This window comes from Littorina saxatilis, linkage group LG14, assembly GCF_037325665.1.
Source record: "Littorina saxatilis isolate snail1 linkage group LG14, US_GU_Lsax_2.0, whole genome shotgun sequence".
Classification (NCBI taxonomy): Eukaryota; Metazoa; Mollusca; class Gastropoda; order Littorinimorpha; family Littorinidae; genus Littorina; species Littorina saxatilis.
In genome coordinates, this window is record NC_090258.1 from 37729379 (window position 1) to 37743351 (window position 13973).

Genomic DNA, 13973 nt, shown 5'->3' on the forward strand with positions numbered 1-13973 from the left:
AGATCCTGTAATCCATGTCAGTGTTCGGTTGGTTATAGAAACACGAAAACACCCAGCACGCACCCCCCCAATAAAAAAAAACACCCCACAAACAGAATATGACTACCTATATGGTGGGGAAAAAACTGTCATACACGTAAAAACACACTCGTGAAAATCACGAGCGTAGGTGGTAGTTCCAGCCCGTGAACGCAGAGGAGGAAAAAGAAGTTCTTTGCTCAAAAACATTTGAATACAATTGTTTATTCTAACTGTTTCAGCCGTAACCTGCCCTCTACCCCCAACTCCAGTCAACATGGATCCACCATTGTACAGCAATATCACTGTCAACAGCACGGCTGTCTACACATGTATTGAAGGCACGGCGCACCCAAATTCCAGTGACGTCACTCTCACCTGCAACCAAAATGGCGACTGGGAAGGTCCCAATGTCACGTGCTATTGTAAGACCTTTCGATTTCTTTTCAACCGGTTTATTTTATTTTATTTTATTTTTAATTTTCTTTTCTTACTTTCATGAACAAAAACTCGGATGTTTTCCTGACCCTCATAATAATAGCGTGAGCCAGCCAGCACAATAATGTCACGGAAAAGTCAGCACAATAATGTCACGGAAAAGCCAGCACATAAGCAGATTAAGATACATCCGGGTAACTCAATGCCAGTTTTTGTCTGATTTACCCTCAGCTTAAACAGCTAAAATAATTTCTGTGAATGTTGTTTTTGTGTTGCTGGTTGAAGTTTTCAAGTAAAATAAATAACTCACAGTTTTTGTCATTGTCTTACAGCACGGCTAAGGTTTGGCTGCAGCTTCTCTATTCTCCATTACCTCAGATCAGCTCAAACACGTCTTAAGATTCCACGATCCGTCCCGACAATTTTGTCTTGATGTTTTAAGATATGCCTTTTTTGATTGTTGGTGGCTGAAAGTCTCGCATGTCAACCACATTCAGTAAGGCGGCACATGGTGTATGAGAGGGAGTGGCTTCAAAATGAGGCAGGGGAACAGTTGCTGGCTAGGAGGTGGCCTTGTCCCGCAGATGCTGTTGACATTTAGCATTTGAAGGAGGTGTTTTGGGTCTCTTCTTGCAAAAAAGATACTTTTACCGAGTAATGGGGGGGGGCTTCTGGTATACAAGAACCCCTCCCTACTTAGATCCGGTGTAACAGGTCATTTTAACACATAGTCAGTTTTGACCGGGAGGTCATTCTGGGCTAGCTGATTTTGACCGGGAGGTCATTCTGGGCTAGCCAATATTGACCCCCCCCCAGTCAGTTTTGACCCCCCCTTCAAACTTTAAGAATAAGTGTGTTAGGACCTTTTAAAACGAAATACATATGTATATGTATGTGTGCACAAAATCTGTTGGAAAAATGATCTAAAAAATAAAAATTAAAAAAAAAAAATTTCTAAAAAAAAAAGAAGGTTTTGACGCTTCCTTTGAAACTTCAAAAATAAATACACTAGGACCTTTTAAAACGAAATGTATGCATAAATGAATGCATCTATGCATCTCCACAAGTTTGGGGGGGGGGGGGGCTCATTCTGGGCTAGCCCAGAATGACCTCCCGGTCAAAATCAGCTAGCCCAGAATGACCCCCCGTTCAAAACTGACTAGGCCAGTCAGTTTTGACCCCCCCATTCAAACTTCAAGAATAAGTACTTTAAGACCTTTTACAACGAATTAAATGTAAATGTGGACAATATTTGTTGGAAAATGATACTGAATAAAAAATCAAGAAAAAAACCTTTAACTTAATTTAAACAAAAAAACCACAGTTTCGACGCTTCCCTTCAAACTTCAAGAATAAGTACATTAGGACTTCAGATGACGAAATGTATGCATATATGTATGCATCTATGTATCTCAACAGGTTTTGGAATCAGCTAGCCTAGAATGACCCCCCGGTCAAAACTGACTAGGCCAGTCAGTTTTAACCCCCCCTTCAAACTTCAAGAATAAGTACTTTAAGACCTTTTAAAACGAACTAAATGTAAATGTGGACAATATTTCGTGGAAAATAATATAAAAAATCGAAAAAAACACTTTTTTTTCTAAAAAAAATCAAAAATAAAAAGTTTCGACGTTTCCCTTCCAACTTCAAGAATAAGTACATTAGGACTTCACATGACGAAATGTATGCATATATGTATGCATCTATGTATCTCAACAGGTTTGGGGGGATGTGTCATTCTGGCTAGCCCAGAATGACCTCCCGGTCAAAATCAGCTAGCCTAGAATGACCCCCCGGTCAAAACTGATTAGGCCAGTCAGTTTTTACCCCTCCCCCCTTCAAACTTCAAGAATGAGTACATTAGGACTTCAGATGACGAAATGTATGCATATATGTATGCATCTTTGTATCTCAACAGGTTTTTGGGGATGAATGACCTCCCGGTCAAAATCAGCTAGCCCAGAATGACCCCCCGGTCAAAACTGACTAGGCCAGTCAGTTTTGACCCCCCCTTCAAAGTTCAAGAATAAGTACTTTAAGACCTTTTAAAACGAATTCAATGTAAATGTTGACAATATTTGTTGCAAAATGATATTGAAAAAAAAAATAATCGAAAAAAAACTTTAACTTTTCTTCTAACAAAAAAAAAAGTTTCGACGCTTCCCTTCAAACTTCAAGAATAAGTACATTAGGACTTCAGATGACGAAATGTATGCATATATGTATGCATCTATGTATCACAACAGGTTTGTGGGGATGAATGACCTCCCGGTCAAAATCAGCTAGGCCAGTCAGTTTTGACCCCCCCTTCAAAGTTAACATTTTAAATGTTTAAATGTTGACAATATTTGTTGCAAAATGATATTGAAAAAAAAAATCGAAAAAAACCTTTAACTTTTCTTCTAACAAAAAAAAAAGTTTCGACGCTTTCCTTCAAACTTCAAGAATAAGTACATTAGGACTTCAGATGACGAAATGTATGCATATATGCATGCATCTATGTATCTCAACAGGTTTGGGGGATGTGTCATTCTGGGCTAGCCAGAATGTCCTCCAGGTCAAAATCAGCTAGCCCAGAATGACCCCCCCCGGTCATAACTGACTAGGCCAGTCAGTTTTGACCCCCCCTTCAAACTTCAAGAATGAGTACTTTAAGACTTTTTAAAACGAATTAAATGTAAATGTGGACAATATTTGTTAGAAAATGATATTGAAAAAATAAAAAATCGAAACAAAACTTTAACTTTTCGTCATCTGAAGTCCTAATGTACTTGTCAAAACTTGTTTTGTTTTTTTAGAAAATAAAGTTAAAGGTTTTTTTTCGAATTTATTTTTTCAATATCATTTTCCACGAAATACTGTCCACATTTACATTTAATTCGTTTTAAAAGGTCTTAAAGTACTTATTCTTGAAGTTTGAAGGGGGGGGGGGGGTCAAAACTGACTGGCCTAGTCAGTTTTGACCGGGGGATCATTCTGGGCTAGCTGATTTTGACCTGTTGAGATACATATATGCATACATATATGCATACATTTTGTCATCTGAAGTCCTAATGTACTTATTCTTGAAGTTTGAAGGGAAGCGTCGCCACTTTTATTTTTAGAAAAAAAGTTAAAGGTTTATTTTTAATTTTTTTAATTTTTTTTTGTTCAATATCATTTTCTAACAAATATTGTCCACATTTACATTTAATTCGTTTTAAAAAGTCTTAAAGTACTCATTCTTGAAGTTTGAAAGGGGGGTCAAAACTGACTGGACAAGTCAGTTTTACTGACTCGGCTAGCTGATTTTGACCTGGAGGTCATTCTGGGCTAGCCCAGAATGACACATCCCCCCAAACCTGTTGAGTTACATAGATGCATACATATATGGATACATTTCGTCATCTGAAGTCCTAATGTACTTATTCTTGAAGTTTAAAGGAAAACGTCAAAACTTTTTATTTATTTTTAGAAAATAAAGTTAGTTTGTTTTCGAATTTTTTTTTTCAATATCATTTTCCACCAAATATTGTCCACATTTACATTTAATTCGTTTTAAAAGGTCTTAAAGTACCCATTCTTGAAGTTTGAAGGGGGGGTTCAAAACTGACTGGCCTAGTCAGTTTTGACCGGGGGGTCATGCTGGGCTAGCTGATTTTGACCGGGAGAGAATGACACATCCCCCCAAACCTTAGATATACGTAGTTGTATACATATATATGTATAAATATTGTTTCTAAAGGTCTTAATGTACTCATTCTTAAAGTTTGAAGAGGGGTCAAAATTGACTAGGGGGGGGGGTCAAAACTGACTAGCCCAGAATGACCTCCCGGTCAAAATAGGCTAGCCTAGAATGACCGGGAGACGAATGACCTCCCGGTCAAACTGGGCTGTGTCAAAATGGGCCGCTACACCGGCTAGCGACCACTCTGAAGTGACCGAGGACACACCCGGCATTGACTACCTAGACGAGCCCATCTCGGCTGATGAGATAGAGATTGGTATCAAGAAATTGAAATTAAACAAGTCACCCGGGTACGATGGCGTTTGTGCTGGAATGTTAAAGAACTCTTGCCCGAAACAGTTTCCGTTTCTTGTAAAGCTGTTTAACCAAATTTTTGACACAGGCGTTTACCCTTCTGCGCGTGGTCTTGTGGGATAATTGTCCCAATTCACAAAAGTGGAAACATTAACAACCCTGATAACTACAGAGGCATTACGTTACTGAGCATAGTAGGTAAGTTGTTTGGCAGCATACTAAACAGGCGCTTATCTGACTGGGCGGAAGACAACAGTAGAATAGAGGAGGAACAGGGTGGCTTCAGAAAAGACCACTCTACTGTGGACAATATGTTTGTGCTGTATGCTATTGTCCAGAGGTACATTTACCTTCTTAAAAGATCTGGTAAGGTCTACATATGTTTCGTAGACTTCCGCAAGGCTTTTGACTCAGTCAATGGGGCTATGTTATGGAATGTATTACGCAAGCACGGGGTTGGCGGAAAGATGTTGAACATCCTGCAAAGTATGTACAAAGGAGTGAAGTCTTGTGTTCGCACCGACGATGGCCCATCGGAGTTTTTCCGTTGTCCATGTGGAGTCCCTCAAGGTTCTGTGCTTTCACCAACATTGTTTTCATTCCTGATTAATGAACTGGCACTTGAAATGTTTCAAAACGGTAAACATGGAATACAGTTAACACCTGACGTGATGCAGATTCTCATATTGCTGTTTGCCGACGATGTACTCTTGATATCCTATGGCGCAGCCGGCTTACAGAAACAGATTGATGTGTTAAAACAGTTTACGGATAAGTTTTCCATGACAGTCAACCTGGATAAGACAAAGGTAATCGTTTTTAGAAAAGGAGGATTTGTGGCAGCAAATGAAGCCTGGAAGTACGGAAACGAGGTCATAGAGGTTGTGAACAGTTACAAGTACTTGGGGCTAAATTTCACCACAACATTGTCATTGACGCAAATGGTCAGCGATCTGGCCTCAAAGGCAAAGATAAGGACTGGCCAAATCCTAAGATGTTTGTGGAGGCTAGGCAACATACCTAGAAGCGTATTTTTTTAAAATATATGACGCACAGGTCCTCCCGATCTTAATGTATGGATCTGAGCTGAGGGGATTCCAAAGGTTTGAAGCTCTTGAGAAAGCCCATTTGTTTGCATGCAAGAGGTTTTTGTGTGTAGGACGACAAACACCAAACAAGATGGTATATGGTGACTTAGGCCGCTACTCACTTTATGTCACTTCGTCGGTTCGCTGTATTTAAGTATTGGCTGAGAGTGTTACATTTGCCAAGCGAAAGACTCCCAAGGAAAGCATATGACATGATGAAACATTTACAGGGTTATGGCAAGAAAACATGGTCTCATTATTTGAAAAAAATGTTATGCATGTACGGCTTTGGAGATGTCTGGCTGCAACAAGGTGTAGGCGATTTGAATCGATTTATAGCAGTATTCAGACAACAATTGTTTGATTGCTTCCAGCAAGACTGGCACGACAGCATCATGAACTCGGAGCGATTTGAATTTTATTCGCTCTTTAAACAAGAAATTCGCGCTGAAGTAGACCATATTCAGCTCCGCTGTTTTCGAGATGCATACATACAATTTCGATTTGGTATTTCACCCATAAACACTCACAAATGCCGCTATCGAACTGACGTTGTACCGGGCCTTTTGATTTGCCCTGTAGCCTATGCAGAGAGGACGTGGAAGACGAGAAACATGTATTGTTTGTATGCAAAGGATATTGTGATTATAGACTTGATGTCAAAATATTAAGAGAAAAAAAACCAGAGTGAAGATGCAAACAGTATTATACGTGTTATGTCTGTAGATAAAGGGGATTCAGTGGTGCATGTGGCCAGATTCTTATATTTCAATAAAGAAAAAGTTTCTTGGACTAGTTACCCAATGTGGAACAGGTGAACGAGACTGCGATGTGTTATACATAGTTTGTGCCGTGGAATGTTAGAGCAGGTTTGATTGCAAATAATGTATGCTGGTGTAGTACACTTGTGTTGTTGTTGTACCTATTCAAATTGTTGATTTTTGCGCTGGAAATGTGTGTATGTTAGAAAGAGAGAGAGGGAGAGAGAAAGAGAGAGAGAGAGAGAGAGAGAGAGAGGGAGAGAGAAAGAGAGAAATAGAGAGAGAGAGAGAGAGAGAGAGAGAGAAAGAGAGAGAGAGAGAAAGAAAGAGATTCAGATTCAGATTCAGATTCAAAACTTTAATACAAAGGGATAAAGGTTTTAGGCAATGCCTAATCTTCCAACCTGTCCCTTTTAGACATACATGACATTATACATTACAATTATATATTTATATAACATGTATTGAACAGCCAAACGAATAACTAATTAACTAAGAATTTGTAATCAGGTTAAAAGTAACAAAACACTAGTTATAATAACGTGGTTCATTGATTATTAAAATGATGATTAAGATGTTATGCAGTAACTGTTATGATTTTAAAGCGTAGGGAGAGAATTATTTTTGACAAAGATATTTTCGAACATTTTTTTTAAAAGATGAAAGGGTTTGACATGTTTTACAGTACATTGGAAGTATATTCCACACAAGCGATCCCCAGTAGGATAAACTAGATTTATACAAATCAATGCGTGAGAGAAAGAAAGAGAGAGAGAGAGAGACAGAGAGAGAGAGAGAGAGAGAGAGAGAGAGAGAGAGAGAGAGAGAGAGAGAGAGAGAGAGTTTGTGCCGTGGAACTTCTTCTTCTTCTTCTTCTGCGTTCGTGGGCTGAAACTCCCACGTACACTCGTGGTTTTGCACGAGTGGAATTTTACGTGTATGACCGTTTTTACCCCGCCATTTAGGCAGCCATACGCCGCTTTCGGAGGAATGCCGTGGAACGATAGAGCATGATTGAAAGCCGATAATGTATGTTAGCACTGTAAACTTGTTTGTCGTTGCACCTATCCATATTGTTAATTCATGCGCTGGATATGTCTTTAGGTTTAAGAGAGAAAGAGAGAGAGAGAGTGAGAGAGAGTGAGAGCGTGCGTGCGTTCGTGTGAGTGTATGTTAGAGAGAAAGAGATAAAACCGGGTGATTGTCCATAAATACAAACACAGGGCATGCATTGCTGACCCTCCCCCCCTCCCCACACCCCGTTGAAATGAACCTTGTGTGTTTAATCAATAAAATGTCTTACGTCTTACGTCTCTCTCTCTGTCTCTGTCTCTGTCTCTCTCTCTGTCTCTCTCTCTGTCTCTCTCTCTTTCTCTCTTTCTCTCTCTCTTTCTCTCAATCAACACTCTCGTCCATTTATTTTCTTTTTGGGGGTTTTGTTGTCGCGTTTCCAACGTATTTTTGTCAGTCGTTTAGACGCTTTTTTCTTTCCAGTACCGTGACTTCTACCCAGAAATAAAAAGTAAAAGTTATAACAAAACCGCGGTGATCACTCATATTATATTTGGGTCGACAGAAAATAATTATCATGAATACTTTCTTATTGACAAAAGCACGTAGAAAAGCCCTGTCAAAGGACCACTTTGCTGCTGGATTCATGAAAACCTTCTAAAATTACACGCCTTAATAAGCACGCCAAACACGGGAATGAATTTTAGATGATTTGCCGGCAAACGCCTTTTTGGACCGCAGAAAAACCTCACAAGGCGACCCTTTCTTCAAGGGATTCGGTAACTCTGTAACTTCACCATCCCAGGATAGCGTCAGAAAAGGACTGATGCCTTCATGGGCGTGTTAATGTCTTCCGGACGGATTCGGTACCGGCAAGACATTTTGCGCGGCGTGTATAATTGATTAAAGAAAAGGCGGTACCATCACGAGCGATTCGCTAGAGCGAAGAAGTCGTGGAAATTAAATGTGGTTGGCGCCGAGCTTCAGTGATTACAATAGCTATGAATGTTTGATCCCAGCTTTTGGCGAGCAATGTATGTGAATACTTCTGCGGAGATCTTCGGGAAAACAAACCGCTAGAGGGCGTCCCAGGAACACCTCAGGATAACTGCTGTTGGACGTATTATTTGCTTGTAGAAACGCACACAACCGCGAAACAAAAACAGAATTGTGATGAATGTTTAAGACCTAACACATTTCATTTTTTTGTTTTCCTGGCCAAAGATGAAAAAGATATCACATAATATGGCTTCTTTCTAAAACAAAAGAAAAATGTGAAAAGCGATCCATTTGCTTGTTTTTGTTGACCAAAAATGTAATTGGAATTGGACAACGGGATCTCCATTTGTCAAAAAAGAAAAAAAAAAGGAAACAAGAAGCGAAATCTTAAAACAAGCAAAAAAAATGAAAAAACACGTCGAATTTTACTGTGATCTGTCTTTTTTTGTTGACCTTTTTTTACAACGAACTTTGGTATTAGTGCGGTTAACTTAACCCTGCAAGACGTGAATATGTTCTTTGTTCCATGCCATGGAAAGGATAAACCTTGCCGTCTATTTCCAAGAACCAAACTTGTCCTGTCTGCCGTTAGCAGATTTGGTCTCAGCCTTTTGTCAAACATATTTTGTCAAACTTACTTTGTAAAGTGACATTTGCTCGATGATGTTGCTTGGCTCCCATTAATGTTCATCAACACACACGCGGAAATGGCCATACACGTTTTGGCAAGTTGTAGGCATTTCTTGACGTTACTCCCCCCCCCCGCCCCCTTCTCCCCCCCCACCCCCCTCATAAATAAAAGTTTACAATTCCGCCAAAATGACAACACAATTTAAAAGAAGTTTCAACGTTACGCCGACTGCTAAACGACACGCCTGGACCTCAGCCAAAGGTTGGGCACTGGAAGTGCTGCGGATCACGATGGCTGTGCCCAAGGGTTAAACAGCCGTTTACAGAGCAAGGACTTGAACCTGGGATCGTTAGGGTCCTAAAGGTCTTCGTCCAGGACGCGGCCAGAAGGCCCTAGCTGACACGCGATCTCCCCCGGCGCATTCATGACGCGTTTTCAGCACGACAAGGCTGCTGTCAGGATCCACGCCGATTCCGGACTCCTAGTGTCTGCTTCCAACCACAGGGACAGTCGCGGGACATAACGACATTCTCCCTCACATCATCTGGAAGAGGCAAACGCGATAACCGCCATCACAGCTCTTCCAGCTTCCTACTGCGACTTAGGGGGTGAGTGCGCTACCGGTAATGGCCTGATCCTTCCGGTCAGCTGCTGCCACCTTGCGGGGCCGGGGTTCTCAGGGGCAGATCACTCGTGGCGTAACCCCAAGATTTGTCTACCCTGACCTGTGGCTATTCATAATCCGCCCATAGACCCTCAGGGCTTGGGGTTGTGGTCAGTATGGCTGTCCCTTCCTTGTTTGGCTTGACCGCTCTTTGTGCTGTAGGGTCCTGCGACTCGTGGCAAAGTTAAAGGAGAACAATGTTGTTGTGATGTTTTTGAGCAAACTCGTTTGGGATATTACATTTATGGGGCAAAACTTAGTATTTTAAACTGGGAAAGGTTAAAGTTGATGTCCCAAATGTTTTGACCCCCGAACACTGACATGGAATTTTTTTAAGCAAAGTGTGGCGTCAAAACTGGTTGGACCCAGTGACATTGAAATCCGAATCCTAAAATCAATAATATTATATTCTCTCCATTCACGTTCACCTCTCATCCCGTAAAAAAACCCACATCGCATTAAGCTATAGATTCCATCCTGCCATGTTTGTTATGAAATAGTCAAACATAATTACAAATGATAATGGTGATTTCTTGAACAAATTCATGATTTTCTCTGAAACAGCAGAAACAGCATATACGCAAGTCTTGTTGTTTAAAGAAAAAACATACAGTGAGCGTGCAATACGTGAAACGAGCCGTCCTGAACAGACGCCATATCATGGGGTGTTGTCTTCAGACACCCCCACCCCGCCCTTCACACTCCACCCTCGAAGAAAATGTAAGTTTTACGCCCTCACGGCAAGGCCATTAGGGGCATGTTACACGGGAAAACCCGGCTTTGTATGAAAATAAAAAATAAAAATGCGGGGGGGGGGGGGGGGGGGGGTGTAGACAGCTGGCTGCCGGCTGCTAGAGGAGACCTGAAATGGGCTAGGGACCGGCTTGGGTCGTCTTGGGTCAGTGCTGAAATGGTTACTTTATTGGCTGTTGGCCGAACGGACACCCGGGCTTCATATTTTTGCATGCATGTATTCGTGTTTCCAAGGCCTGAGGCTTTCGCTGTGACCCTGGGATCTTTATCGTGCGCATGCGTGCACACGGGGGTGTTCGGACACCGAGGAGAGTCTGCACAAAGTTGACTCTGGGACACACAGGGAAGCGTCGAAACTTTAAAAAAAAATTTTGTTAAGATAAAGTTAAAGGTTTTTTTTCTCGATTTTTTTTCAGTATCATTTTCCAACAAATATTGTCCACATTTACATTTAATTCGTTTTAAAAGGTCTTAAAGTACTTATTCTTGAAGTTTGAAGGGGGGGTCAAAACTGACTGGCCTAGTCAGTTTTGACCGGGGGGTCATTCTGGGCTAGCTGATTTTGACCGGGATCCCCCCAAACCTTAGATATACGTAGTTGTATACATATATGCATAAATATTGTTTCTAAAGGTCTTAAATGTACTCATTCATAAAGTTTGAAGGGGGGTCAAAACTGACTAGCCCAGAATGACCTCCCGGTCAAAATAGGCTAGCCTAGAATGACATCCCGGTCAAACTGGGCTGCTTCATAATAGGCTGCTACATCGGTTCCTGCTCAGTAATATCATGACTAGCATACAGACATTTGTTTTGCGCTTTCTCGTTATTCTATCATGGGATTGTCAATTCGAGTCATTTTCCCCCAGAAAACTGAATCAGTATTTAACTGTCTTCCCTGCTGGATTTCAGACGTAGACTGTGGCTCGCCACCCCCAATGCCCAACGCCACCGTGACCACAGTTTTCAGAACATCCTACCTGGGCATCGCTACCTACAGCTGTGACGCAGGCTACGTCAGTGCCCAGGGTGACGTCAACTCCACGTGCAGTGCGGACGGCAACTGGACACTACCTCTCATCGACTGTCAGGGTAAGACAGAGTTCTCGTTATAGCCATCATCAAAGCCCGTAAATATGATGCCCTTTTGAAGACCTCCAACCCCAAAAAACCCAAATAAACAAACAAACAAACAAACATAAAACAACTGATCAATTTGGGTATTAGGATAGAGGGAGTCCGATAAAATGGAGGTAAAATTATGAGAGGAAAAAATCTAACAAAGCAAGGTCTCAAAAAGGGGGAAAGTCTTAACTCGGGGGTGAGCGGTCAGGACTTGACTTAGTGTATGAGATGGAGGGGCTTCCAAAAGAGGCAAGGGTACAGGGGCTGGCCAGGCGGATGGTCTTGGGGGCCTTTCCCCTAGATTCTGTTGACATTTAGCATTCAAAAGGAGTAATTCTGGTCTCTCCATGAAAAGTAAGATACGTTTGCAAGGTAAGGGGAGGAGGGCTTCCGGAACCCAGAACCCCCCACCCCACACACACACACTTCAGATTAAGCCCTGGCGGGGTTGTGTGAGGGTAAGGGATGGGGAGTTATTTCAAGGGGGGGGGGGGGGGTTGGGTTACACTGTATTTGCTCTACAAGTACAAATCCTGGCTCTCACAGAAACTCGTTACTCTGTTACGCTAAGCAGTTCAACCAGTCCCCTGTTTCTTACAGGCGAGAATAGGCGAGATTGGCGAGTGGGGCGAGGAAGTACCGTTTCTTGGGAACATCTCGCCGGGAGTGACGCTAGCCGACGCTAGGTAGCTTTGGGCTTGCTCGCTTGGCGACAAAACATGGCGGCCACGCAGCTGCCCATCCGATTGGCTGTCCATGTTTTTTTACCGACCAGTGCAGACGACCTTTTCGGAATCAACCAATGGTGTTTAATTCTTGCGTAGCTAGCCATTAAACCGTTTCATAGACAATCTCGCCTCCTAGCTTCGCGAGCGGCTAGCCGAAAGAATATCTCGCCTGAAAGAAACACGCGACAGGTCTATCGAATTATATTTGTCAGGAAGTGTAATAATGGGTTGTCTTCCTTTATTGACTCTCCAATCAAAGAGAGCAATTCCGACTGACTGGAACAAAAGATGGACACAAACAGCACGTTGTCCGTCTTCTTTGTTCCGTAACAATAAAAAGACACCTGGCAAATGAATTCGAAATATTAACTGATATTAACGATCAGTTTCCGATTTTATCTCGGGTATTTTGAGAAGTTGTTCTGACAAAGTACATGACATTTCCTGTCATTGCGATCCCAGGTAAGGCTTACAATTTAAGAAAGTTTATTGAATCAAGTATCATGGAGAACTGTTGTTTCGGATGCTTATTGACATACAATGACATCGTCGATAAAAACACACGACTAAATCACATACTTACAGTATGAATACCGATTAGATGTACGCAGAAGATACAGTTTTGAAGATTCTTGACAAAGGTTCGGAATAAATATGTACAGCAGTTAACGATTATCAATTCCTTTCACCTTCGCATGCACACACACAAACGTAAAACACAAATGATACGATTGTCCAACCTCACCTGTCTATTACGAACACACAAGGAATCAAACGTGGTTGTTATGGAAAGGTGGTCACTGTGGAAGGGTGAATTATATTAAACCAGATACTCGTCGGGGATTATCTGGGGTGATCTCTTAAGCAGATGGTCTTTATCAACAGATGGTCCCCATGGCAGGTTAGACTTTCACATTTTTTATTGACTTTTCCAGATAAATACTTCAGCTTTCACGTGCTTCATCGATAGCCAGGTAGACTGACGAGATGCTAGGAATTCATGTACAGTATAGTTTTCAAACGTTTATATTAATGACATTTGTGTATGTGCAGTCATAGAGTGTGGAGCCCCACCCACCATCGCACTGAGTTTCTCCAACTTCAGTGGCCCCACCGGCTACCTTGCACAGGCCAAGTACCAGTGTCAGAGTGGGCATACCTTCCACGTGGAGAACGGATGGGAGAGTACTTTCTCCCTCACCTGTCAGGCCGCTTGGAACCAGGCCGTTTGGACTGGATCTTATCCTAGTGTGTCTGGCATGTCGTGCTCTCGTAAGCGTCCCTTGATGTTTTATTCTTTAAAAAAAAAGTTAATTCTCTTTTGGGTGTTATTTTTTCACATGTATAAACTTGACAGGACAGGACGCAGACTAGGGAAACATCGCATAAGAGCACACACGCTGGACAAATACAAAACACACGGGGGATGTTTTATTCTTCTTGTGTCTTTTTTTTTCATTCGCACATTTATTGTGCTGAATTTGTTTTTACTGGTTGTGCCAATGACCTGTAAAAAAGTTAAAAGTCTTGCCCGTTGAGTGGTAATAGTCAGTGGCTCTGGATGTTTTATTGTGTTAGTGTCATATTCGTTCTTATTTCCCTTTTGTGCTGATTGTGCCATGGACCTTACTTCCATAGATCTTGCTGTTTGCGTTGTGTAATGCACCAACAATACAGTGTCTCACTTGTTCAGTGACAGCACTTTTCTCGACCTCTTTCGAATGAAGGCCTTTGAA

The 13973-nt window shown here is 41.7% G+C and overlaps 1 protein-coding gene across 1 annotated transcript in view; it reads left to right on the forward strand.

The window, feature by feature from the left end:
- Positions 1-266: 266 nt before the first annotated feature.
- LOC138947710 (uncharacterized) overlaps positions 267-13973 on the forward strand; it is a 58806-nt gene continuing 45099 nt past the window's right edge. Inside the window, exons 1-3 of the mRNA XM_070319251.1 lie at positions 267-443; positions 11297-11476; positions 13291-13509. Of these exons, the coding sequence (XP_070175352.1) occupies positions 296-443; positions 11297-11476; positions 13291-13509 (547 nt within the window). The 5' untranslated portion in view covers positions 267-295. The remainder of the gene's footprint in view (positions 444-11296; positions 11477-13290; positions 13510-13973) is intronic.